Source organism: Panthera uncia, chromosome D2 (genome assembly GCF_023721935.1).
Source record: "Panthera uncia isolate 11264 chromosome D2, Puncia_PCG_1.0, whole genome shotgun sequence".
Lineage (NCBI taxonomy): Eukaryota > Metazoa > Chordata > Mammalia > Carnivora > Felidae > Panthera > Panthera uncia.
Window position 1 is genome coordinate 53,097,043 of NC_064818.1, and position 27,992 is coordinate 53,125,034.

Below are 27,992 nucleotides of genomic sequence, written 5' to 3' on the forward strand. Positions count from 1 at the left end.
ATGCTGGAAGCTCAGAGCCTGGAGCCTGCTTCAGATTCTGTGTCTACTTCTCTCTCTGACCCTCCCCCACTCACTCTGTGTGTGTCTCTCTCTCAAAAATAAACATTAAAAAAAATAAAGTACTGGAATGGCACAATGATGAGATCTGTGCGTCAGAAATCAGTAAAGGGATAGAAGCAGAGAGGCCGGTTAGCTAGTGCAAAGGCCCAAGTAAGAAATGATGGCTGGCAAAAAGACTTCAGCAGTGGGCATGGGGAGCAACAGATCAGGGAGAGCTGACAGCACTTACTACTTTAAAGTGGGGGGTGGTGTGAGAAGAGGAGGGATTCTTGCGAATCTAGTGGTGCTGCAGTATAGCGAGTTAGGAAATAGATGAGGGGGGTTCTTTGAGGTGAACAATGAGAACACTGAACATGGGTTAGGTTGTCAGCTCTTTGGGTTTGAAGTTGGGTGGAGGATACAAAAATAATAAAAGTGCTTTCTAGTAAGTTTCATCTGGCACTTCAGGTTTTAAGATTCTCACCATGAACTTAGAACAAATTAGGTAACTGTGGGTATAGCTATAGCCATTAAAAACAGTGGCCTTCTCCACTTGGGAAATCCTATTCTAGTTCTTTTAAACCACACATCACCTGGGGCGCCTGGGTGGCTCAGTCGGTTAAGCGTCCGACTTCAGCTCAGGTCACGATCTCGTGGTATGTGAGTTTGAGCCCCGCGTCGGGCTCTGTGCTGACTGCTCAGAGCCTGGAGCCTGTTTCGGAATCTGTGTCTCCCTCTTTCTCTGACCCTCCCCCGTTCATGCTCTGTCTCTCTCTGTCTCAAAAATAAATAAACGTTAAAAAAAAAAAATTAAAAAAAAAAAAACAAAAAACCACACATCACCTTATGGTAATTGCTTGTCTGCCTTCCCTGCTAGAATATAAGCTTTTGAGAGTAGAGAAGTATGTTGCTGGCACATAGACAATAAATATTTGATAAATGAATGAATGAATTCCTTTGGGCTTAGTTTTCTAAGTGTACAGATGCACTTCCTCCTACATTGGTAGTAACTGCTATGGGAACCTTGCCACTTTTCTCCAGGGAGGTAGGTTCCTTTCAGGGTACTTTGGAATGGGACAAAATGATTAACCCATCAGAGATGGTGTTTACAATGAGCATTTTCTGCTCATGAAGTGGGACTTATTATATCTAAGTACATGCTTTTTTAAAAGGCAGTTTCAGATTCAGATCATTAATATGTTGTGGAAAAAAATAAACTCCCCCAGTTCTCTCTGCCTGGCTTTCAAGTCCCCATATAATGAGTTCCCATCTTTCTTATCCCATCACAGCACCTATTTTGCCCATTCAGTGTTCCTACTACAGTCATGTTAGTCTCCCCACCCTCTGGCTCCTGGCATCACCTCCACCCTCCCACACTCCCTCCCCCCATCCTGCTATGTTTAGCTCCAACCCCAGGAAAAGAACCACGTTCTTTGATTTGAATGCTATTCTGCCATGTATGAAAGGTTCCCCCCCCCCCCCCCCCCCCCCCCCCCGTTTTTAAAACTCACACACAGATAAACTATCACGAGGTGATCACATGTCAGCTTCTGTGTGCTGCTGGAATTAGTACAACAAAGCTCTCAATCAGTTTTATTTCCTCTCACCACAGTGGAAGGAAAAATGCAGAAATGAGTGGTAGGGTCATTTGCTAGTGAAAAAAGGGGGACCAGGATTCCACATTCATTTTGGAAACTGACTAGAAACAATCGCTCTCCCCACTCATGCCCAGGCAAAGTGTGTGGCCCAAGGGAGTAGGGAGGGGCCGGATGAAATCTATAGACAGCAGTTTTCTGTGAACAGTCAGCTGCTCTCAAGTCCAGAGGGCATCTATTCCCAAGTTCATCCAGGGGACAGCAGGAGCATGTTCCTTTTTATGCTGGGCCCATGTGTGGCTGTGAGCAGGTGGATGAAGATCTTGCAAAACTTCAGTCACGTACAACACAACCTGAAGGGCTGGAGGAAGGGCTCCTGATGTTCTTCTCAGCTTGAGAAGTAGAGAACCTTATGTGTACTTGGTGGTCTGCACAGTCCTAAGCAGAGAGCCAAGACAAAGATATTTGTGTTGCTTTTCAAAAATCCCTTCTTTCATATACAAACATTCCTTCAGTTAGGTCCTCTGTTATCCTGAATGCTCTCCTCTGGTCATGAGCAGGTAAGGGCCTATTTTGCCAAGATAAGTAGGCTGTCTCAGAACTTCCCATAGGGAAAACCAAAATCAGATACTTCTTGTTTCACTTGGTCTCTAGCTTGAGAACTCCAAGTACTAAGAGACACAGGATAAGGACGAGAGAGGCTGAACCTTTTTGAGAGTCTACTCCTCTGCTGAATGCTATTTTCAAGGGAAAAAAGAAGTCGAATGGTAGTTTCCAGTCTATTCTGGGTTGGCCCCTTGGAGGCTCTGGCTTCTGGGTAATGTCCACAAAAGTCACAACAGTTGTCAAAGCTACTTCTGTTACTTGTTGGGAATCCTGCAGGAAGAAAACCCAGGACAGGTGAGTGCTTGGTATCCATTCATGTAGCTCTCTAACTTGACTGTTATTATTACTTTCCCTGAAAAAAGACCAAAACCAAATTGCTCTAAGCAAGATATACCTTTTTCTCATATTGGTGCTACATAGTTCTTGTTCTATAATATACAAGGAAATGAATTTCTTAGCAGCAGTCCATGACACCAGAACTGTGAACAGTTACACCTACCTAAAGTCTGAAAGACTGATTCTATAGTTTCCCCCAACTGGGGAGCTGGCTGATATCAGAGAGGCCACATGGCAAAACTGCTGCTGTTACGCTCTTAGCAGCTTCACCTTATCAAGTCCCAGAAGGCTCCAGGCTCTGAAGCAGAACACATGTGGAAGGAGTAGTGGCAATTCTATCCGTCTTCAATTGCAGAAAGAAACGTGAGACTTCAGGAAAAAACAAAGAACTCCGTAATGTAGATAAAAAGCCCATTAGAGTCACAGAATCCCAGGGTCAGAAAGGATCCTCTAAACCACCCATCAATTCAAGTCAAATGAAACAGATGCTCCCAGAAGGGACCTTGTCAAGCTAATTCAAGTATCTGGTCTAATACACATAGATTTTGGTAGATGTCGTCGTAGCCGGATGACTGGAACATGTTTATCTAAAAAGAATTCCTTTTGTTCTAAGTCTGTGCTTACCAAACTTCTAATTATAATTGGACAGTAAATAAATACCTTGTTGAACCAGAAAGGAGTATTTTCTCCACTTACCTTTGTTTACTCCGATGCTACATATTCTCTACTGTGGTCTTTGGCAACAGTAAATACTAGCTGTGAGAACACAACTTGGCTTAGAATAACCTTTCTAGGTACTTAAAAAAATGGATATGGGGCCAGTGCTGTGATAATCTTGCAGGTCATATTAATTCTTTGGAATCTTTTTTTAAACAGTGAAGTTCATGAGGGACTTGTCACAGAAATAATGTTACTTCTGAGGCACTGAGAGAACCATATATATTCCAGAACAGTCAGTGTAGGCTAAAGCTGACGAGGGAATCCTGATTCCAGCCAGGCATGGAAGACTGGCTGAAACTAACCAGACAAAGAAAATGGGGAGGATAGGATATAACATGGAGGCACGGATGAGGTAAGGATAGAAAGTGATTCCAGAATGACACCCCCCTCAGTGTGATCATGCAACTACTCCTTCCCCACCTCAACAAGAGATTGGACAATTACACAAGGGAAATTCTGGATTTAGGGACAGTGGGCATAAAGAAGGACAGAGTGATGTACGGAACTAAAAATGGGGAAATTCTTCTGTATAATGAAATCCCTTCCCTCATCTAGTTCCAAGATGCTGACAGATGGGTCTTACATCCATACCCTTCAGTCAGGAATCAAGAGGCTCTTTTATGAAGAAAATGATCAGTTCCAGCAACAAGACAAAAAGATAATGACATCTGGCAGTTCTATAACCCCAAAAGCAACTGCACCAAACTGCTCTACTGTGAAGGTCACCAGTCAGCAAATCTCACTCATGATGATCACAGAGCTTTCAATGAGCTTAACAGCTTACTTTTATGTTAGACAGCTAGAGATTGCCAGATGTATGGGGGAAGCTTCTCACATTAAAGAGAAAAACTGTACATTGGTGCCTGGGTGGTTCAGTTGGGTGAGTGTCCGACTTTGGCTCAGGTCACAATCTCGCAGTTTTTGAGTTCAAGCCCTGAGTTGGGCTCTGCGCTGACAGCTCAGAGCCTGGAGCCTGCTTCAGATTCTGTGTCCTCCTCTCTCCCTACCCCTCCCCTGCTCACACTGTCTCTCTCTCTCTAAATAAATAAATAAATAAACATTAAAAAATATTAAAAAAAAAAGAAAAACTGTACCAAATGAGAATAAACAAACTCAGAGGAAACAAAGAAAGATGAAGATGAGAAGTTGTTAAGATCTTTACTTTTATTTTTTTAAAAGTTTTATTTAAGTAATCTCTACAACCCAGCGTGGGTCTTGAACTCATGACCCTGAGATCAAGAGTTGCAAGCTCTTCCAACTGAGATAGCCAGGTGCCCAGAAGAAAAGGATATTATGAAATGAAACAGAAAATAAGTGCTCCTAGATATTAAAAATGTGAGAGCCAAAAAAAAAAAAAAAAAAAAATCAGTAAAAAGGTTAAAAAATAAAGTTGAGGAACTCTTCTAGAAAGAATAAAAAAGTAAAGAGATAGATAATATAAAAGAAAAAAAATCAGAGAACCAATCTAGTGACTCTGTAACAGATTAATAGGAGTTACAAAAAGAGAGAACAGAGAAAATAGTTGGGGGGGGGGGTCTGATTATTAAAAAAATTGTGAAAATTGAAAATTCTCAGAGTAAAAAAAAACAAAATTGTTTGCTATAATTAAAAATGAATGAAGGAAAAAAACCTGTCCAAGGGCATAATATTATAGAAGCTTCGGACTACTAGGAGCAAAAAGATCTTAAAAATGGCTTCTTAACAGTATTGGAAACTAGAAGACAATGGAAGAATGCCTTCAAATTGTGAGTGAAAATCTAGAATGCCTGGTCAGGTGACCAATCATAATTGATATGATAAAGATGATGGTTGAATAAAGCTATCCTTAGACATGTGAATTAAAGAAAAAATGTACATGTGCATTTTTTTTTTCAGAGGTTATGAGATTTTGAGCTCCACAAAACAAGAGAGTAAACCAAGAAGAAAAAAGTAGTGTCTAGTAAACAGTGAATCTTAACATAAGAAGCAAGAGGAATTCTAGGATGACAGGAAAGGAAAGTTCCATAACAACTGCTGGGCAGTAACTCGTTTACACTACCTCAGGTAATAGAGGTCGCCATGAGGAAAACACATAGGAAAAAGTAGAACTGATAACATCATATGGCAAATTCAACTGTTTAGAAAACTGCATTGAGAGAGATTTTACGGAGATGTTGGAGAGTGTGAGACGTTTTCGCCTTTAGCTCAAAGAAAACTAAAACGATGATAATAATTTCAGAATGAATAAAAAATTTTACAAAAATTTAATGAGTTGGCTCAGCATATTTATAAAATCATAATAATGAGACACTGAATATTGATTTAATAAAGTATTTTTTTTAGAGAAATATAGTCTTTTTAAATGTTTTTTTTTTTTTTAATGTTTATTTTTGAGGGAGAGGGAGTACAGGTGGGGGAGGAGCTGAGAGAGACAGACTGGGGATCCAAAGCAGGCTCTGTGCTGACAGTAGTAGAGAGCCCTATGTGGGGCTCAAACCCATGAACCATGAGATCATGACCTGAGCCCAAGTCAGATGCGCAACTGGCTAAGCCACTGAGGTGCCTCTGATTTAATAAAATATTTTGATGTAATAAAATATTTTGATGTAAATAATAAAATATATTGGGAGAGTGGTGAGAGGAGAAAGACAGAGCTAAACTCATCTACCAAAACAAGAATTCAATAGATAACCTATAAACTCATGATCCAGGAGGTCATTACTCAATATTGCTTAGAATCAAGGCTAGAGGGGATATAACATTTTAGTTTTTGTTAAGATATCCTCTTTTCTGGCATTTTTTGACTTTAAAAACATGTATTATTTTGATAAATTACACAATTACTAATTAATTTGATAATTTATACCATTATCCAGCATTAACCCAATCTGCAGGGGAACTCTGAAATATAAGGTAGGCTTCACGGTCCCAACAAGTTGTGTTGTCTCAACCCAAACAAAGTAAGGAAGCAAGGGAGGTGAGTTTTTCTTTTCTTTCCCTTTCTTTCTTTTTAATTTTAGAGAGAGGGTGGAAGTGGGGTAGAGGGGCACAGGGGGGAGAGAGGGAGAGAGGGAGAGAGGGAGAGAGGGAGAGGGAGAGAGAGAGAGAGAGAGAGAAAATCTTAAGCAGGCTCCATTCTTCGTATGAAGCCCATTACGGGACTCCATCCCATGAACCATGAGATCATGACCTGGGCCAAAATCGAGTCAGACTCAATGGACTGAGCCACCCAGGCGCTCCAAGAGCTGGGATTTTCTATTCCTGTATCCTTCAGTCATTGGTTAAGGGCCATTTGGGAGATGTGTATTTCAAGGCACTTTACAGGTAAAGTGGGTCTAGTAGCATGAGGGCAGTCTTTCACAACAGACATAACAAAACACAACAGAAAGGGGAAGAAAACCTTAGGCATACCCACCAAATTAAAAAAAGGAGAGGGTGAAAAATAGAAAGGTAAGTGCAGAAAGCAAAATTACATTTGGTAGTCAACAGGGTATCACATATAAAATAGAAAAGAAATGAATGGGATGCCCAAACTGAAAACATATCCATTATCCTTGACTCATTCTCCCTCAACCTCTGTATCCAAGCAATCAAATCCTATCTGTGACACCCCTAAATCTCCTGAACTCTACTTCCTGCAGCCCTCACAGCCTCCACCTGGGCCCAGCTATCAGTGTCTCCTGATGAATTTCCATAACAGTATTCTAAATTTCACCTCAGTATTGTCCTTCACTTTCCATAAGCAGGGATGATGTTTATCTTGTTTACCACACTTTACCTAGAGCAGCAACCATGGTATTTGGCACAAAATAGGCATTCAATAAAGTTTTTTTTTTTTTTTTTTTTTTTGACAAATGAGTAGAGGTATTTTGGATAGGACACTAATATAAAGTAACAAGAGATAATAAATCATAAGGAAAAAATTATGCCATAGCTATTTAATAGTAAGTACAAATCACTTTGACCCCTTATCCCTCCCACAACACCCTAATTAGGATCCTTAAAGTTTGTGCTTCCTTCCTTCCTTATTTGTTTATAAACTAATATTTCAAATTAAATGCTTACTCTTCATATATTAAGAATATTGCCTCCATAATTGTGTGGAAGCTTGGAACAAACACCATCTAATGGTCCAATACTTAAAAGGAATTTGAATGCACTTATCAGGTCATTGGATAATACTGAATGTTACCGACTCATTTTAGAATTTGTGTTTTAGTACCACATGAAGAACAAGGTTTTTAAGTTCAGTGTGTTATATGTAAATTTTGAAGACTAAAGTTTTTCTGTTTGCATTTTATCTTTTTTTTAAGTTTATTTATTTATTTTGAGAGAGAGAGTGTGAGCAGGGGAAGGGCAGAGAGAGAGAAGGAGAGAGAGAATCCCAAGCAGGCTCCACACTGTCAGTGCAGAGCCCCACGCAGGGCTCAAACTTAGGAACCATGAGATCAGGACCTGAGCTGAGATCAAGAGTTGGATGTTTAACTCCGGGTGGACTCAGCCACCTAGGCGCCCTCTATTTGCATTTTAAAAGTGATGTATAAGCAAAATTAGAGAATTCACTGTTTAGTGAATGTGTAGCAAGGACACTGGGGAAAAAAAACAATACTCAAAGTCTAGTCATCCCCTTTCTCTTATCAAAACAAACAAAAGACACATAGCCAAGTTAGCACAGTTCTTTTACTGTGGATCCAGTTCTGTTATGTATGGTTAATTTATTTCTGCCTTAAACTATCATATTTTATGATATTTACTTCAGAAATTACCATCAACAATTCTGTTTTAACACTTTGGGAGGTTTAGGAGCTTTATTTGTTTCAATCCAGTTTATATTGAGCGAAATTCTTTGTCCCCAAATAAGATTTACTTTGTAACAATATGAAAAGTTCAGATTAGGTTTTGCTTGGCTTTGGTGATAAGAAGTACACCCGATATATTACTGTATTACATCTTTATAATCACAAATTTTATATATATATATATATATATATATAATTTTTTATCTTTATTTTTGAGAGAGAGACAGAGTGCGAGCAGGGAAGGAACAGAGATAGATGGAGACACAGAATCTGAAGCAGGCTCTAGGCTCTAAGCTGCCAGCACAGAACCTGATGCGGGGCTTGAATTTACAAACGGCAAGATCACGACCTGAGCCGAAGTCAGATGCTTAACTGACTGAGCCACCCAGGTGCCCCTAAACCATTATATGTTAATCCTCTATGTCAAATCATTACAAATGAAAAGAAACTATCATTATTAGAAATAGAGCCATGAATACCATCCCTTAGATTTATGTTTTTGTAACTACACATTTCATCAGCTAGAACTATGAACTGGAACAAATTCATCTTTGCTCAAGTGTGTAATTCATAACTGAGCTCTGAGAGCTCTTTATTCTACATACAAGAACCTTGTCAGAAACATTTATTGCAAATATTTCCCCCGATCAGTGGCTTTTATTTTCAGCTTTCCTGTGTCTTTTTAACTTTTTATTGTGGTATAATTTGTGTACAATAAAATGTACACATCTTAAGTGTTTGGTTCAATGAGTTTTGACAACTGTATATGCTGTATAGCCCACACCCAAAACAAGATCTGCAATATATCCATCATTACAGAGGGTTCCCTTGTGTCTCTTTCCAGTCCGTCTCCCAGAAGCAACCACTTTCTTTTATCACTAAAGATTATTTTTGCCTGTTCTTATACTTTGTATAAATGGAATCTTAAAATAAATATTATTTTTGTGTTTAGATTCTTTCATTCAAGACAAATGTTTCTGAGACTCATCTATACTGTTTTGTGTACAAGTAATTCATTGTTTTATTGTAAGAATTCCATTGTGTGAATATATCACAATTTTCCCATTCTCCTGATGATGGATATTTGGGTTATTTTCAGTTTTGCGCTATTATGAATAAGGCTGCTATGATCATTCTTTATAGGTCTTGTTTTGGACATATGTTTCAATTTCCTTTGGGTAAATACCAAGGAGTAAAATTGCTGAGTCACAGGGAAGATGAATATATAAAAGACTAAATGGTTGTACCATTTTCATCCCCATTAGCAATGTGTGAAAACTGAGATTTCATGTTTTGTCTTATTGATTTTAGTTATTCTAGTAAGTATTATACTTAATTTCCTAGTGAGTGCTATCTCATGGTTATAATTTGCATATCTCTAATGACTAATGACTTTGAGCAGCTTTTCAAGTTTACTGGCCATTTGTTTATTTCCTTTTGGGTAGTATCTGTTCAATTTTTCCATTTTTAGTTAATTAATTTATTTTGGTCCTTGATTTATTTGTAGGCATTCTTTTTATATTTTGGATATTAATCTTTGGTCAGATAATGCACTTGAAAAATATTTTCTACCAAACTACAGCATGCATTTTCATAGAGGTGTCTTTGATTAGCAGTTATTTTAAAGTTTGATAAAGACCTATTTATCAAATTTTTAGTTTTATGGTTTGATATTTGTTTCTTATTCAAGAAATAACTGCCTAATTTAAATGTGCAAAAATATCCTCCTATGTTTCCTTTAAAGCTTTGTGACTCTGGGTTTTATATATAGGTTTACGATGCAAGCATAAGTACTTTTTGTGTATGGAGTCAATTCATTTTTTCCCCTATGTTTATTCAGTAGTTTCAGTTTTATCCAGTTGTTTCAGTACCAACTATTTTTTAAAAAGTCCTTTTCTCATTGAATTGATTTGATTTGTGGATCTATTGTTGGACTCTATTTTGTCTCATTGGTCTATTTGTCTTTCCTTAAAAAAATTTTTTTTAATGTTTATTTTTTGAGAGAGAGAGAGAAAAACAGTGTGAGTGGGGGAGGGGCAGAGAGAGAGGGAGACACAGAATCCAAAGCAGGCTCCAGGCTCCAAGCTATCGGTCAGCACAGAGCTGAACGCAGGGCTTGAACTCACGAACTGCGAGATCATGACCTGAAGTGAAGTTGAACGCTTAACCAACTGAGCCACCCATCCACCCCTATCTTTAAAAAAAAAAAAAAAATTTTTTTTTAATGTTTATTTTTGAAGGAGAGACAGAGCATGAGAGGGGGAGGGGCAGAGAAAGAGAGACACAGAATCCTTAGCAGGCTCCAGGCTGTGAGCTGTCAGCACAGACGCGGGGCTTGAATTCAAGAACTTCGAGATCATGACCTGAGCCGAAATCAGACACTCAATTTACTGAGCTACCCAGGTGCCCCCATTTGTCTATCCTTATACCAGTACCACACTGAGATTTAGAGTATATCCTGAAATCAATAGTTAAGTCCTCCAACTTTGTTCTTCTTTTTCAAAATTGTTTTGGTTATTCTCTTTGCATTTTCATATAAATTTTAGAATCAGGTTGTCCATTTCCACAAAAATGCCTGCTAGGATTTTTGGGGGTTTGCATTCATTCTGTTAGATTCATTTGGGAACAGATTATCTCAATGCTGAGTCATCTTCTCCATGAACATGGTATATTGCTTCATTTCTTTAGGTCTCCTGAAATTTCTCCCTATAATGTTTTATAGTGAATAGGTCTTTTGCTCTTTTGCTAAATTGGTTCCTAAGTATTTTATATGTTTTCCATGTTATTGTAAATGAAACTGAATAAATTCATCTTTAAAATAACATCTAGTTATTTCTAGGTGTTTTCCTAGTGACTTCAAGAAAGTTTAATTACAGGGGCGCCTGGGTGGCTCAGTTGGTTAAGCGACCGACTTCGGCTCAAGTCATGATCTCGCAGTTTGTGAGTTCAAGCCCTGTGTCGGGCTCTGTGCTGACAGCTCAGAGCCTGGAACGTACTTCGGATTCTGTGTCTCCCCCTCTCTCTGCCCCTCCCCTGCTCACGCTCTGTGTCTCTCTGTCTCTCAATAATAAATAAATGTTAAAAAATTTTTTTTAAAAAAAGGAAGTTTAATTACAAAAGCAGTAAATTATAACAAAGTTAAGACTATTGGTAAGTAAAAATGAGAAATAAAAACACCATATTTCCATCTCTAAGAATATCAGCATTAACATTTATATCTTGACCTATACATACCTAGATCCATATATATGTTTTTAACCATGTGAAATCACATTGTTCAGGCTGCTTAGAAGTTTCTTTAAAAAAAGAAAAAGAACCTCTACCTTTTCCTGTTAGTATTTCTTTCTAAAATGTAGTCCATACTCAAGTTTCCCAACTATTAGAAAATGTGATTTACAATTGTCCAAATCAGAATCCAATGCAAAAAAACGAACTGTATCTGATTGTTTATTCATGAGTTTCTTTTAATCTAACACAATCAGATATGGTGATTTCTATTATGATGATTAGAACTTATTTAACTATAAAGCATATTGTAAATATCCATGTAAAGGTAATTTTTCCTCATATAAGTACATGATCTTTAAGAAGTTAGCTGGTATCTGATATTAATTATGATTTTGGGGGTGAGGGAGAGGGGAAAGTGGGTGATGGGCATTAAGGAGGGCACTTGTTGGGATGAGCAATGGGTGTTGTATGTAAGCCAATTTGACAATAAATTATATTTAGAAAAACATAATTTTAGGAGAACTAATGATTTAAATAAAGTGAAGGAAATAATTTCTAAAAAAAATAATGAATTATTTATGTACAATACTCTGCTAGATAATGTACACATTAGTTCTCCATGTTTTTTGGGGCCAAATATATATTTGAGGGAGAAGCCAATTAAAAATTTTAAATTCCCTCAGTATTTTAAAGATGTCAGTGAAATTATCAAGATTTTCAAATGAGTCAAACAGAACTAATACGTTAAAGAATAAATGTGGTTAAACATTATGTATCAGGGAGACACCTCAAGTGGGTATACATTTTAACATATGGAACAATGAGCATAACTTTCAAAAGTTCTTAAAAAAAGGTAAAAAGAAAACAACCCAGTCAACTAAGTAAGGTTCTTCTATAAAGACTATTAAGAAGTACAGAAAGGGGTCAAGTACTTCTATAGTCTTATCATTCGTTAAGAGATAAAGGCAAATGGTGGTTGATTGATCCCTGAAAAGGAAAGACTTCGGTGATAGAAACTTTACAGACTGTCACAAATGATCCAATGGTGATGATATTCTCTAAGACCTCAATAGGTAAGAGAAATCCCAATCCAGCCACTTCCTAGCCCTTTCCTTTAAAGCAATTGTTTCTAAAATCAAGTATATTTCATTTTTATTTAGTTTAGTGTTCTTTACCTTTCCTAGTATAGATCTTGGCTTGGCTTCAAGAAATCAATAAATCCCTTGAAACTATATAAAGAATATTGCATGTCTGTGCATTTTTCTAGTAAGTGAATAGCTTTCAACAGATTCTTAGTGGGGTCCTTAAGATTAAAAACCACTAAAACAGATTGGGAGCTTGACTGGCAGTTATTCTAGTATATGCTATTTGACTGAGATATAGAACACTGCCAACTTTCAGTTATAATGAATAAAATAAATTAGTAAATAAAACAATACAATTAGCTTTAAAACGTAGTCAGAGATGTATTTTCTTTTTCTTTTTTTTAATTTTTTTTTAACCTTTATTGATTTTTGAGACAGAGAGAGAGAGCATGAACGGGGGAGGGTCAGAGAGAGAGGGAGACACAGAATCTGAAACAGGCTCCAGGCTCTGAGCTGTCAGCACAGAGCCTAACGTGGGGCTCGAACTCACAGACTGTGAGATCATGACCCGAGCCGAAGTCGGACGCTCAACCTACTGAGCCACCCAGGCACCCCCAGAGATGTATTTTCTAAAAGTGTTTTTCAAATTGTAAATTATGACTCATTAGTGTCTAGCATTAAGAAAAGAACAGAACAGGGCGCCTGGGTGGCTTAGTCAGTTGAGCGTCTGACTTCGGCTCAGGTCATGATCTCGCAATTTGTGAGTTCAAGCCCCGTGTTGGGCTCTGTGCTGACAGCTCAGAGCCTGGAGCCTGCTTCGGATTCTGTGTCTCCCCCTCTCTCTGCCCCAACCCACTCGCGTTCTGTCTCTGTCTCTCTCAATAATAAAAAATAAATAAACATTAAAAAAAAAAAAAGAACAGAATAAACTACAACAGAATAGACAACATCACATTGTGCATTGCATAAAAACATTGTTTTATATTTCATTTTTATATATGTGTGTGCTAAAAGGTAGATTGTTGTAAAATACATAGAGACTAGTAATTTCAGTTGCTTCTGTGGAAGGGGCAAGTTTCTCAAGTCAGCCCTTAAGGTGAAAATTTTTGTATAGTCACAATTCCCTTTGCAAATCCTTTAAATCATCCTAAGTAAAGGCACATGATTTGGTATATCCCATACCACTTCTCAGTAAGTTCAACACAGTTAATTTTTGCACCATGACTGGAAGAGATACTGTCTTCAGTTATACATGAATGAAGCACAACTGAAGTTTTCAATTGTCAACCAATTAGACCAGTTAGATGTGACTGACTGCAAAGTGTGATTTTGTAGAGGGGGCAAACTAACCCAAAAAGCCAACTTCTACTAAATACTAGAAAAAAGATAATGATTAAAATATCTAGATAAGAGATAAGCCACTGGGTAGCTTCCATGCCTAGGAGAACAAGAGATTCAGAGAGAAAAGAACAGTCCTGTGGGTACCTTCCCAAACTTGCAAATAAATACAGTTTAGAAAAACAAAACCATATGTTCAGTGCAGGATCTCTAATTGATTAAATGAAGCTTATAGAAGTAGGGCTATGTTATTCAGTAATACAGAGAAAAAATGGAGTGCCTTCACTAACAGTTTCTGGTAACCTGAGTTTTAACCCCATTTATAGGCATAGAGAGCTAAGGTACTCAACTCTGTCGTAAGAAGGAGCTACAGATATTTTACTTCTGGCCTACATGCAGTCTCTAGTTCATTTCTTTTCTGGGATGTAAATGCAATGACATATAGATAATAATTTCAGTTAGTTTTAAGTATCATTAAAAGTTGATACACTGGCATGCCAATTTATATGTGAATCAGTTCACCAGATCTTAATCATTTCTCTGTTTTTGCAATTTTAAAGCTAAGGATTATATACTAAAACCAAGGCAGATGTTAAAGTGGCTTAACACACATCATAAACAATAGGTATATGTTTACTGCACTACTAAAATTATTTATCTTAATGGAATGCAATCAACTAAGAACTGATGACTACAAACTAGCCACAGCAATATCTCTTTAAGCAATCAACAGGCTCACAGACTCTGATAAATGTGTGACTATCATACTGAATGCACAGTTATGGAAAATGTTCTCTGTGGTTAAATCAACTGGTATAGTAACACTGGTATGATAATTTTTTAAAAAGTTTATTTATTTATTTTGAGACAGAGACAGCATGAGTAACGGAGGGTCAAAGAGAGAGGAGACAGAAACCTAAGCAGGCTCTTTGCTGCCAGTGCAGAGCCCAACATTGGGCTCGAACTCACAAAACCATGAGATCATGATCTGAGCCGAAACCAAGAACTGGAGGTTTAACCAACTGAGCCACCCAGGTGCCCCACACTGGTATGATAATTGCAATGAAATTAACCTATAAGACTATAAGATAGTCTGGGTTCAGGAAATTAAAAAAGAAAACAAACTGGGGAAAAATATATACACTGTATTTATCATGACAACATGCTAATTTCAATAATCAGGGAGGGAGGTTGACTTGAAAGTTGTATCAGCTCTCTCTAACCAAATGTTGGCTGGTACCATAAATTGGCTCTCAATGTTAAAAAGTGATCTGCTTCTCATATAGCTGGTAAGACCATGTAGGCATTTCAAGGCTTAGCAGTACTTTATGAGCCATAACTTACCTTTATAGACTGGCACTGGTATAGGAATCGGGCTCCTGACACATGAGCTTGTGGGTTGGACTGGAGGCCTGTATATGCCCACAATACCTGGATCTCCAAGGAAACTGGTATGACACAGCAGGAAGTGCAATGCATATCCTGTAGAAGGGTAAAGAAGCATCTGCTTGAATTGCTGATGGTTGCCTACAGTCAGTTACCATGCATTAAGTAGCCATTGTTTCTTAAAAATTATACACAACAAAGGAGGTAATAGGACTTAGAGAAAGAACACAAAAGTTCACAATAGACCCTACTATTGTCCTTGATCTTAAAAAAATTAATATTCTAAAATGGAAATGACTAATATAGAGATTAATAAAATGTGAACCCACGTACAAGGGTTATAAGAAGTGCTCAGTAGCGGTGCATAGTCAGTGCTGTGGACTGCCCAAAAAAGGCCGTTTCTGGCTGAGGATGGCTTCACGGGACTGGGATGAGTAATGTGTGACTGGAAGAAATGGTGATTAAAGGAAAATTCAGGTAGAGAGATGGCACATAAAGAGGTGTGGAACTAGGGGTGCCTGGGTGGCTCAGTCGGTTGAGCGTCCGACTTTGGCTCAGGTCATGATCTCACGGTTCATGGGTTCGAGCCCCGCATCAGGCTCTGTGCTGACGGCTCTGAGCCTGGAGCCTGTTTCAGATTCCGTGTCTCCCTCTCTCTCTGCCCCTCCCCCACTCATGCTCTGTCTCCTTCTGTCTCAAAAATAAACATAAAAAAAAATTAAAAAAAAAAGAGGTGTGGAACTAGACCAGCACATGATGTCATGGAGGGATATTCACTGATTAATTTGAATAATAGTTACTGAGTGTCTTCTATGTGCCAGGCATGATGGAGGCACTGGCCTTGAGCAGACCACTTGACTAAAGCAAGGGATTTGTACTCAGAGCAGTGAAAGGTAAAGGAAGACATTTCAGGGTTAGATTATGAAGTCCAACTCCAGGAAGATTAATTCCAAGAGGTAAGAAGGATTGCTGGAAGTGAGGACATCAATCAGGAGGTTACTATAACCTAGCAGACACAAGGCACTATCCTCAAATATGCCTTGTGCTTTCCTAGCTTCATACCTTTTAGAGTAAGGCTCGGACACTGGCAATAATAATACAGGAATGGGGGGAGACAGACAGACCATATTTAAGCTTACTTTATTCAGTAACTAACAAACTGTTTCCCAAAGTGACTGCATCATTTGCAGTCCCATCAATAATGTCCGAGGGTTCCAGTTTCCACACACCCTTGCCAACACTCATTAGTGTCTCTCTTTTAAGAATAGCCATCCTCATGGGCGTCAAATAGTATCTCGTTGTAATTTTGCATTTTCTTAATGGCTAACAATGTTGAGTCTTTCATGTGTTTGTCCCAAATATTTTAAAACATCTTTCTTTTCATTTATTCTACATTAGGAATATTTTCCTATGTTGTCAAATGTTCTTCAAAAATGTGATTTAAAAATACAAATTGTAGGCTTAAGGCAAAAAAATAATAATAAAGAGTAGTTCCAGTATAATCTGAACCTTGTCACTAACCATCCTCTTCCTGTTCTCAGCTACAATCACCCCAAACCACACTTCCTCTGTAGGGCTCTGTGGGAGATTTACAAGAACTCGATTTGACTTCAGTTGCCCAAAGCCTGGATCGAGTACACGTGTTTACTTACCCCAAGACTTTTTAAAAGGAAAGAAGTATATAAGGAATAAAGTCATAATAGTGCTGCAGAAGAGAAAAGGGAACTTTCAAAATAATCTCTAAAGAGAAAGGCATTTCAAAGTCTGAACCAAAACTGAAAGGTTAAATAAAAAAAGTAAATTGATATCTTTCACAATATAAAAAAAAAAATACCAGAAACAAAATCAAAAGACAAATGACAAACTGGGAAAAAATATCTGCTAATCATACCAAAAGAGTTCATTTCTCAAATTTGCAAAGATTTCCTATAAGCCATAACACAGTAATTCAATAAAAATGGACAAGGAATATAGATAGAAAATAGTGAATAAAATACAAATTGTTCAACCATATATCAAAATACTCAACCTTACTCACAGTGAGAGAAAAATAAAACTACACTGAGATACTAATTTTCACTTATGAAAAAAGATTAAAAATTTTTATGACATAGTATTAAAGAGGGTTAGGGGAAAAAAGCAGTGTCACAGATGAATGATGGGACTGTAAATTCGTGCAACCTGTATGGGGAATAAATTGATAATATTTATTAAAATTTTAAATGCATGTACCTTTGATCTAGCAATTCTTCTAGAAGTTATCATATAGGTTTATTCTCTCTTGTATGAAATGTTGCCTGAACCAGGATACAAAATGCTGCATTGTGTATAACAGCAAAAGACTGAAAACAACTTGAATGTCTACCAAAAACTCTGCATAAATAAATTATGGTTCGTCCATGTAATGGAATATTATGCAGCCATACTGTGCAAAGAATGAGGAAGCACATTATGTACTGATATGGAACACACTCTATGATCAAGTGAGAAAAGCAAGGTATAGGACAGTGTCTACAATGTTATATCATGTGGATAAAAAAAGTACAAGAGTATATACTTGTGTGAGCATGCAGTATCTGTGGAAGGAAAGAAACTAGTAATTTCAGTTGCTTCTGTGGAACGGAAGAGCTGTCTGAGATTTTTATTTTGTACTTTTTGAATTTTTAGCCAAGTATATGTATTACTTATACAGAAAAATAAACAAAATTTTAATATATATATTTTAATACTTATTCATTTTTTTGAGAGAGAGAAAGAGACAGAGCATGAGTGGGGGAGGGGGAGAGACAGGATGGAGACACAGAATCTGAAGCAGGCTCCAGGCTCTGAGCTGTCAGCACAGAGCCCATTGTGGGGCTTGAACTCACAGACCATGAGATCATGCCCTGAGCCGAAGTCGGAGACTTAACTGACTGAGCCACTTGGGTGCCCCAACAATTTAAAATTTTAAAAGAGAAGAAAAGAAAATTAAAGGTACAGCTGAGACTAAAGTGAGAAGATAGGGGGTTAGGCAAAAGAGGAAGAAGACAGAATAGTAAATAGCAGATTTACTTATGTCACTTGAGCTGGAGTCCAGAAACACACTTGCTGGCACTGATCTAGTGGGCCACCAGGAAAAGTGCAAACAGAAACAGCTAAGTGAGTTTCCTTCTAGGGAAGGGGGTGTTGGGGTTTTCACTCTTCATTGAATACCATTATATACATGGTTTGAATTTTTAACCTATTAATGTATTTTTATTAAATATAAATATGTAAACTTTTGTAACAGAAAGAAAACACAATTTCAACCTCAAAGAATCTGTGTTGATCAAACATTCAAGAATATAAGAGAATATCTGAAATATATACTTTCTCTTACCATAAGTAAGGTTGATTTTGAACCACAGGACAATCTCTAGATTTTCTACCTTCAAATTTTTTTCCAAGTAAGGAAAGTAAGTTAGGTATAAACCTAACCTGAAATAATAACTTCAAATGGCATGATTTTTTGTAGTCTTCCTTTTGTGACAACCACATTATCTTCCTTCTATGAGGGTCACATCATCTATGGAAACAGGGCTGGTTTTAATTTTAATACCCAATTTTCAAACAAAAGGGGAAAGTGAGTTTCTGTGAGAACGTGTATTTCTCTCCTTACTGAAACACTGCAGTTCCTGCTGAGAATCCTTGTCCACTCTCTCTTTTGGGCTGGGTCAGCATTACCAAAGATGGCAACATGTTCTGGGCTGGTTTTTCCATGAAGAGTCTGATAAATTTCCTGCTGTAAGTGGCTGCAGTCCACCTTTTTCAGCCTGAAATGAAACACCATGGAGGCTGGAGTTCAATGCTAACATATTGATCCAAACGTTAAAAATAATATTATAGGAGCACCTGGGTGGCTCAGTTAGTTAAGTGTCCTACTTCAGCTCAGGTCATGATCTCACTGTTCATGGTTTCAAGCGCCACATCCATTCTGAGCTGACAGGTCAGAGCCTGGAGCCTGCTTTGGATTCTGTGTCTCCCTCTCTCTCTGCCCCTCCCCCGCTTACACTCTGTCTCTTAAAAATAAATAAATGTTAAAAAAATTTTTTTTAAATATTACAAAATAAATTGAAAGAAATAATCCTTATTAGTAGGTATAAGAGACTGTTAGAAAACTTTTAGCAATATTACTATTATATAGATTATGAAACTACTCCTAACTAGCATTGTCATTCAAAATATAAAAGTTGTCCTTATCAACATATTCCCTACAGAGAGAGGCAAAATTGTGGGAAATGATGTGGAAGCAAAGAATTACCTGAGCTTGCATCCAGATATTGCATTCACTCCAAATTGCACTTCATGTTTCTTAACAGAGCAGATTCCATCACCCTGGCTCTGCAAGAGGGTCATCTGAGGTGGAAAGTGATGGTCAAGGAGAGTGTAACAGAAGAAGAAGAAGGCAGATTGGAAAATTTATGCTCTTATTATTCCTTTAACACAATATTTTACTATTATCATAACATTGTTCGAGTTACAAATTTGTTTTTTCCCTCTAGTAGTTAAAAAACACAAGAGACAATTACTATTTTCCCCCAAATGTCTAACCACACACCAGTATATAACTATTTCCTTAAAACAAATACCTTCAGCTTTTGGTAGCAACGACTTTGAGAATATAATGTATTAATGGTTTGGTAAAGGAAGTCCTGAATACCTAAAAAAATCAGGGGACTTCAGAATTGGCAAACCCAAAAGATCAGCAGCTGCAGCTTTTCTGCAAAAGACTACCCAAGTCCCAAAAAGGATACAGAGTGACTTTTATCACCAGTTAGGGCCAAAAGTGGCTTCCCAACAATATAGCCAGGATTTCCACTTCTAGGACCAGTAAGAGAAGCAGCTGTGCTCTGTTGAAAAGCCTGCACAAAGAGCGAAGAAAAGTCACTTGCACAAAAAAGCATGCTCCACTGTGTGGCTTCATACCCTTCTCTATGGCATTGCAGTAACTTAGCAGCACTGAACAATCTGGCTCCCTCACACAGTGGAGCATTTTGCAGAAATTTCTACTCCCCAACGTCTTTTACTTTTTCATTCACTAAAATAGGTCCCAAGTGATCTGCATATTGAAATTCACTGTATGCTACTCCTACCAAGGATTACAACCAAGGATCTACCAACCTTTTGTTTCTCAAAAACTTCTATCAGTTAAGGAATTTAAACTTAATTTAGAAATATCTTTTAATTAATATAGACGTTCCAGTGATAAACTGTGAGAGACATGAGACTTGGTTGATCATTTGAGGCAGAGTTGAGAAGAAACCAGATTCTGCTGGGGTCAAAAGAAAGTAGAAAAAGGCAAAAGAGTGGGTGATGGGCATTGAGGAGGGCACCTGCTGGGATGAGCACTGGGTGTTGTATGGAAACCAATTTGACAATAAATTATATTTAATATAATTTATAAATTATAAATTTATAGAAGAAGAAAGCCAAAAGATCGTGATCAAGATTGGAAAATTAGATTAAGTGGGAAATGAATAAAATGCTAAATGCCATCACATAATAATTTGACATGTTTATAAATACATACAGGCAAAAATTCATTATAAGCACCTAAATAGTATAGAAATATAAAGAGTAAAAGTAAAAAGCAAACAAAAACTTGCCAAATGCCCAGATATATGAGAAAAGCTAGCTAAAGAATTTCTGTGGGAGGTTGGCTGAGTTTATGATTCAAAGTGACTATTTAAAAAAAAGAGTCTGGGGGCGCCTGGGTGGCTCGGTCGGTTAAGCGTCCGACTTCGGCTCAGGTCATGATCTCACGGTCTGTGAGTTCGAGCCCCGCGTCAGGCTCTGTGCTGACTGCTCAGAACCTGGAGCCTGTTTCAGATTCTGTGTCTCCTTCTCTCTCTGCCCCTCCCCTGTTCATGCTCTGTCTCTTTCTGTCTCAAAAATAAATAAACGTTAAAAAAATTTTTTTTTAAATAAAAAAAAAAAAATAAAATAAAATAAATAAAAATAAAAAAAGAGTTTGGATTTGAGACTAAAGTCCTGCTTCATTGGGGCCAGATAGAGAGTCACAGAAACTTTACTGGATAAATGTTGTTGAATCTCTATCGCTTGCAGTTAAATTATGGAATAGCAAATGTTGAGGCCACAGTTGACAGACTGAACTAGGCCTTCATATTCTTAATCTATTTTGCATGCATCAGAGAAGCCCAGGAACTATTTCTAACCCAGTATTTCTTGCCCTCTCAATCCACTATAGAAGAAGGGCCCTAACCCTGAAGCGAATGAGGAAATGTTGCTGTAAGGAAGTGTCTGGCTCCACAGTCAGGTTGGTTTGTCCAAAACTGACAGAGACTTTCTGGATTCCAAAAGTCCCATTGGTCTCTATCTCATAGATGACCTGAAATACAAAAGTAAAATCAATTAATAAAATTTATTTATTCACTCATTTATTCATCTATTTTGAGAGTGCATGTGTGAGAGGGGAAGGGGTAGAGGAAGGAGAGGAAATCTCAAGCAGGCTCCATACCCAGTGTGGAGCCTGATGTGGGGCTCAATCTCATGACCATGAGATCATGACCTGAGCCAAGAGTTGATCGCTTAACCAACTGAGCCAACCAGGTACCCCTAAAAATTATTTAATGGGCCAATTATACAGAAGATTTTCTGTCTTTAAGAGTTTTATTATAACTAAATGAGTGTACAGCATAGTGAATACAGTTAACAGTAGTATATTTATATTTGAATGTTGCTGAGAGTAGATCTTAAGTTCTCACTGCAGGAAAAAAATGTGTAACTATGGTAATGAATATCAACTAAACTCAACTGGTGATCATTTCACTATGTGTGTGTGTGTGTGTGTGTGTGTGTGTGTGTGTGTGTATGAAATTATCATGTGGTGTACTTAAGTATATATATATATATATATGAAATTACCACCTTGTGTACCTAAAACTAATACAGTGTAACATATGAAATTATCATGTGGTATACCTAAAACTAATACAATGTAATATGTCAATTATATCTCAATAAAAGAAATAACTGAACGAGGGAAACTAAACAAGTAATCTTAAAAATGCTAAACACAAATACCATGAAAAGATAAAGTAGACTTCATATTATATCTACACATGCAAAAAGATACTGGATCTTTGAAAGGGTTTTGAAAGGGTTTGAAAGGGTTTGAAAACTCTTTGACAGGGTTCATGGGAGAAGTGAGTTTATGGTAAGGATCGAAAGGAAGAAAAATGAGTTCTAATTGTGTGCAGAGAAGATGAGTAGAGAGGGGAGCATGGAATGGACACCAGGTTTACTTGATTCTCCCAATGTCTGAGGATGAATGAAGATAGTAGCTGGAAGTGGAAGTCATAAGCAATTGAAGGTAACCTTAGATTTCTGAGAAGACTTTAAAATGATGCTTAAGACAATTCTTCCTTCTGTAGCTTGATTAAAAGGGAGAATAGAGGAAAAGAAGTGGACTCCTCTATTTCAGATTTTCAGATACTAGTTTTTTTCAGGAGAAGAAAATGTGGTATGAACTATAATAAACTGCCAATAGGTAAAGATAGAAAAGTCAGAAGTAATCTTAGTCTTTTGGGTGTGAAATATGGGAGAAAGGCAGCAATGGAAACTGAAACATGGTAGGAGGAAGGTGATGGGCTCAGCTTTTGACATGTTAAGTTCCATGCACAAAAATTCCTGTGGGGTTGGTCTGGTACTTAATGGAAGATGAGGCACCTCTGGTAATGCTGATCAACAACCAACAAACAGTCCAGAATCTGAGATCAGCGTCCTTACCTGGGAAACCACATTCTGACAAATGTTTCCAGACAAGAGAGGAGAACCAGCCTGTGAGACAAGGGTTACAGGAACCTGGAACTAGCAAGGAGAAGAAGTGAATCAACTGAGATTGAAAGCAGTATTTTCTCTTCTAGCTACATATTATATTGAAATGAGTATTTTTCATTTTTGATCACCACCTTCCTCTCTCCTTCCCATTGCCAGCCTACAACTTAAGATAAAGAAAAAATCATTTTAAATCAGCACTTCTCAAAACATATTTCTCAGGTCCTTAATTTTACTGGATATAAAATAAAGGTTCTATGGTCAAATAAATTTTAGGAATACTATATCTGGTATTCCCCTTAGAGAGTACCAGGGTCCTGTAGCACATTAAAGACTCCAAGAAGACCCCTCTAAATATAACGTTTAACTTTACTTAACCCAATGTTTCTGAAACTTATCTAACACCTTGTGAATTTTTATTTCATGTGATGCTTATTAATCATAAAGAACTTACATGGGAAAATGTTTTACGTCCACACCTAATAGTTTGATACATCACACACAGATTTCCTTTCACAACTACAATCTAGACTGAAACTGCCTCAGATGCAAATGGACCAAATAATCTCCTTATTTTTTCCTGATAAACAATGTCATACCTTCGTATTCTGCAGATTAGTCATACCTCTTGGAACCTAGAATAAGAGAATAGCAAGAACTGTGAGTGTGCATAGACCTCAGAGAAAATTTCCAGGAGCTTGTGGTTTCACATGTGGGGAGGAAAAAATAACATATTAGAATGACTCTTCTCTTCCACCTGACTCTTCTTAATACTAAAATGCCATGAGTAAAGCTGAGGGGAGATTGGACTGTGACACGCCTGCTCTGAGCAGAGCTCTACTGAATGGCAAAAGCAAGAGGTTTTGGTGAAATAGTGAAATGATATCCCCTCCCACTGTCCAAGCCAATCCCATTAGCCAGGAGGGTAGAATCTCTTATCCTGGATGTATATCCTCAATTCTTCCATCTTTCTTTAGATGACAGGGTTTTTGGGCCCTCTGCCTTTTTTGTAGCTCTTAGGCATTCTGACTTTCAGTTCAGTGCTTTTCCCACAACCCAATGGTGGGAAGCATGTTGAGTTGGAGGGTAGGGACACCACCTTTAAGACTGTGAAGTTATAATAAGAGGCAGCATTGAGGGCTGGATCCAAGGTGCAGCTATTTGCCAGGTTCTTGAAGAAACGAGCACAGGTTGTACTTTTACTCTCCAGGAAACCTTAGAACACAAAGAATTAAGGGAGTGATAAAAAAGAAAGTCTATTTTCTTTTTATTTAAAACAACTTTTTTTAGGGTTTTTTTTTTTTAACGATTTCTAAGAAAGCCTATTTTTCATTTTTATTTTCTTTAATTTTTTTTTAATGTTTATTTATTTTTGAGAGAGAGAGACAGACAGAGCGTGAGTGGGGTAGGTGCAGAGAGAGAGGGAGACACAGAATCCGAAGCAGGCTCCAGGCTCTGAGCTGTCAGCACAGAGCCCAAAGCGGGGCTCGAACCCACGAACCATGAGATCGTGACCTGAGTCGAAGCTGGATGCTTAGCTGACTAAGCCACCCAGGTACCCCCAAGAAAGCCTATTTTAAATTGAACAAAAAGGTTGGCACTTTTGTTTTGCACTCACCCGCAGGATTGCTCTCAGCACAGAGCCCCCCAGCACCAACTCCGGCAGGCTGCCTCAGCAAGCTGATTACAGACCACTTGGGGAAATATGTCAAAATGGGATCCCCAGCCTGAATAAAGTACAGTATAAATTTATCCACAGTGAGATTGGACAGAACTCTACCAGAAAAGAAAAAGTAGAAACAAAAATTAACTCAATGACTTGTTAATATGGACAATACTGCCTTCTAAAAGAGTTGACAATGGTTTACCTAGTTGCAGCGGGGTACCTCAAAGATACCCCGTCAATTGTCAGCTATGAGGGAAAAACCACACCAAACAATCCCATCCCTATCCCCAGGCTCACCCTGTAAAAAGGTGGTGGCGACTGGGTTTGGAATGTTGAAGTGAATGATTCGCCTCCAAACTCTGTAGCCAAGGCCTGGAAGTTGGTTGCATTGACCTTTTGGAGCTTCTGGAAATAGTTTAATCTTGCTAGGATGTTTTTTTTTTTTTTTTTTTTAATGAAAAGGGGTTTAGATAAAAGAAAAACATTTATTTTAAAATATCTGGCATGCCAAGTAACTACTTAAAAAATATTATTGGGGCATAATATATACATAGCAAAGTATGCAAATGCACTCATCTTAAGTATAAACTCAAAAGGTTTTTTACATATTTATATACTTATATTCCCGCTACTCAGTGTAAGTTATAGAACATTTTCCCAGAAAACTCCCAATCAATAACACTCCACTTTCAAAGACAACAAGTGTGATTTTTATCACCTTCTATTTTGTGTGTAATCTGTTAAAGGAATTATTGTTTTACTATTGACACCTAGAATAAGAATACAGCCAATGAATACCAGTCAGTTCCATGTCCTTAATGCCAGGAATGTGAGTGATTAGCAGACTGCGATGAAGACAGGAGGTTAAATAACGTTCACATTTGCCCCATACCAGATGAGTCTCTAGTACAACAAAAAGGTACTGTTTCCGTCAGAACATGGCAAAGCTAGAGACAACATTCAATTTGTCCTCTCCTTCCTGTTTCTTCTTCTTCTTTTTTTTAATGTTTATTTATTGTTGACACAGAGAGACAGAGCATGAGTGGAGGAGGGGTAGAGAGAGGGAGACAGAGAATCTGAGGCAGACTCCAGGCTCTGAGCTGTCAGACCAATGAGGGACTCAAACTCACGAGCTGTGAGATCATGACCTGAGCCGAAGCCAGAGGCTCAACCGACTGAGGCGTCCAGGCGCCCCATCCTTCCTGTTTCTTCTAAACCTCAACTGACCAGTCCTGATAATAATGTTTCCACCTCTCAAGTAATTGGCTTTATGTTTCCTTCCTTTCACTTCATAATGTCTACATTTAAAATTTCAGACACTCCAAAGTGGTATATTTTGTAACAATTCTATAACTTATATTAAACAAACATGTAAATCTATCTAAGTTCCTGTAGCCAGCTCCTTATGTCTAACAGGGAGGACTGAACTTAAAGTTTTGTACAGGTTTTCTGATCCACAGCCAATAGGGCATAAGAAATCGCAAACGTTCACTACTAAGAGAAAGAGAGGGAGCAAGTGGAGAGGTAGAAGAGGGCAGATGATGGAAATTCAACAGAAAAAAAAAGTTAAAAAAAAAAAAGTCCATACATAAAGCCAACTTTCAACAAATATTAGGTAACATGAACAGCCAATACATTTCTACTCACAGTTGTTCACAAGGACACAAAACTGCCTTACTCCACCTGAATCCATGAAAACTCTCGAAGGAAATGGGGAATTACTCCTGAAGATAAGAGAGTTGTCCACACACATCCAACTCGAAGACCTGAGAGGAAATAGAACGAAGAAGAGATACATTTAATTTTTTTTTTTTAACGTTTATTTATTTTTGAGACAGACAGAGACAGAGCATGAACGGGGGAGGGGCAGAGAGAGAGGGAGACACAGAATTGGAAGCAGGCTCCAGGCTCTGAGCCATCAGCCCAGAGCCCGATGCGGGGCTCGAACTCACGGACCGTGAGATCTTGACCTGAGCTGAAGTCGGAGGCTTAACCGACCGAGCCACCCAGGCGCCCCAAGATACATTTAGAAGTGGAGGGTTTGGTCCAAAGGACGTGCCCCATGGATGTCAATCAATGCCTAAGAGAGGCCTCCTTGGGCATCCATAGGACAACACAAAGGTCCTATTCTATCGGAGGGTCCTACTCTAGAGAATCCGAGGAGTAACTTCACTCCTGGGAAAAACCAAGGTAATTCCCCTTACAGAAGTGGAAGTGGGGGTGGAAGGCAGGAAGGATAACTCCTCCTACTTCCTAACATGACTTATTACAATTAGACCCTACAGGGTCTCAATCTCCTTTAGGATTCTACCGGCACACGGCAGCTCACCTCACGCTGCCCGGAAGGCAGAAGGAGAAAACTGTCCTCGGATGGAGAAGGTAGCAGTCCCTGTCGCAACAGCAATTTATGTCGCAGGTACCAGGAGTCAAGTCACAGACACAGACCGGTAAGGCTATGAAGGTAAAGCAGAGGGATTGGGGTGAGGATTCCCAAACTTCCAAGCGCGAATTCCCATCTTGCGACAGTCCCACTCCTCACTTAGTGGCAATCATTTTTTCCACAGAATTTTAGATCTAAGTCAGTGGTTTTCCATCCCCACATCTCCTCCCCTCACCTGGGAAGAGGTCTACGGTCCCATTCTCAGGTGCAGAGGGGGTCACAACAGTAGGGCCCACCGTAGAGATTCCAGGCACAGGCCAGGGAGTTTCAGATCCCTCCGAGGATTGAAGGGTCCCTCCAGGCGACGCTGGCCCCACGTCCGAAGGGGTGGGTGCAGCCCCTGACGGAGAGGAAGGCTGAAGCCAGACGCCCTCGGGAACCATCAGGAAGAACACCTGCAGTAGCATGAGCTGCGAGATGCACATGGGGGCAGTCAAGACCCCCACGAGTTTAAAGTGGGTTTCAGCGGTACCGAGGCGCGTCGGGGGAGGATGGTGGAAGGAGTCGCATCGCGTCTGACGTATTCCGCATGCACCTGCTCATTGGCTCATGGTTACGGCCGAGAGTTTTTCAGCCAATAGAAAGCGGCGTTGTTACAGCTCTTTTAACAGCTTTTAGTGTGCGCTCTCCTCCTTAGGCCGGCCGCGCCCCGCCTCCGTCGCTTGGTAACGGCCAAACTCTCGGAGGAGCCCTTGCCCCTTCTCTCCGCTAGGTGACAGTAGAAAGTCAGCGGAAAGACAGGTGGCTTGGAGTGTGGCGCCGGCGTCGCGGCCCACAGGACTGGGCCTTCCTCGATAGAGGGAAACCCTAGAGGCTGGGACGAGAATTGTACATCTCTTCCACCCGGGGTTCTGAAGGTGAGAAACTCTTTCTAAGGAAAAATAATGATCTCAGGGAAGAAAATACACTGAAGTTCATATATACCTTAAAAAAAAGTCACCTCTAAATATTGTATTTTTT

At 38.7% G+C, this 27,992-nt stretch overlaps 2 protein-coding genes across 3 annotated transcripts in view; one reads left to right on the forward strand and one right to left on the reverse strand.

Moving 5' to 3' along the window:
- Nucleotides 1-1,620: 1,620 nt before the first annotated feature.
- Nucleotides 1,621-27,789, reverse strand: TCTN3 (tectonic family member 3). 2 transcript variants are annotated; one of them, XM_049645482.1, is made up of 14 exons: nt 27,208-27,788; nt 26,922-27,045; nt 26,240-26,358; nt 24,890-25,017; nt 24,545-24,653; nt 24,026-24,141; nt 23,526-23,561; nt 22,879-22,959; nt 21,353-21,478; nt 19,884-19,991; nt 19,391-19,485; nt 18,749-18,902; nt 15,070-15,207; nt 1,621-2,510 (listed from the first exon to the last, which is right to left on the reverse strand). In XM_049645482.1, the coding sequence occupies exons 1-14, from the start codon at nt 27,455-27,457 to the stop codon at nt 2,274-2,276; spliced, it is 1,821 nt and encodes a 606-aa protein (XP_049501439.1). In that variant the 5' UTR covers nt 27,458-27,788; the 3' UTR covers nt 1,621-2,273. The 2 variants fall into 2 exon arrangements, with proteins under 2 accessions (XP_049501439.1, XP_049501440.1); XM_049645483.1 differs by lacking the exon at nt 19,884-19,991 and having other exon boundaries at nt 27,208-27,789.
- ENTPD1 (ectonucleoside triphosphate diphosphohydrolase 1) overlaps nt 27,758-27,992 on the forward strand; it is a 133,359-nt gene continuing 133,124 nt past the window's right edge. The window contains exon 1 of the mRNA XM_049645492.1: nt 27,758-27,889. The gene's annotated coding sequence lies outside the window, so the exon portion shown is untranslated. The remainder of the gene's footprint in view (nt 27,890-27,992) is intronic.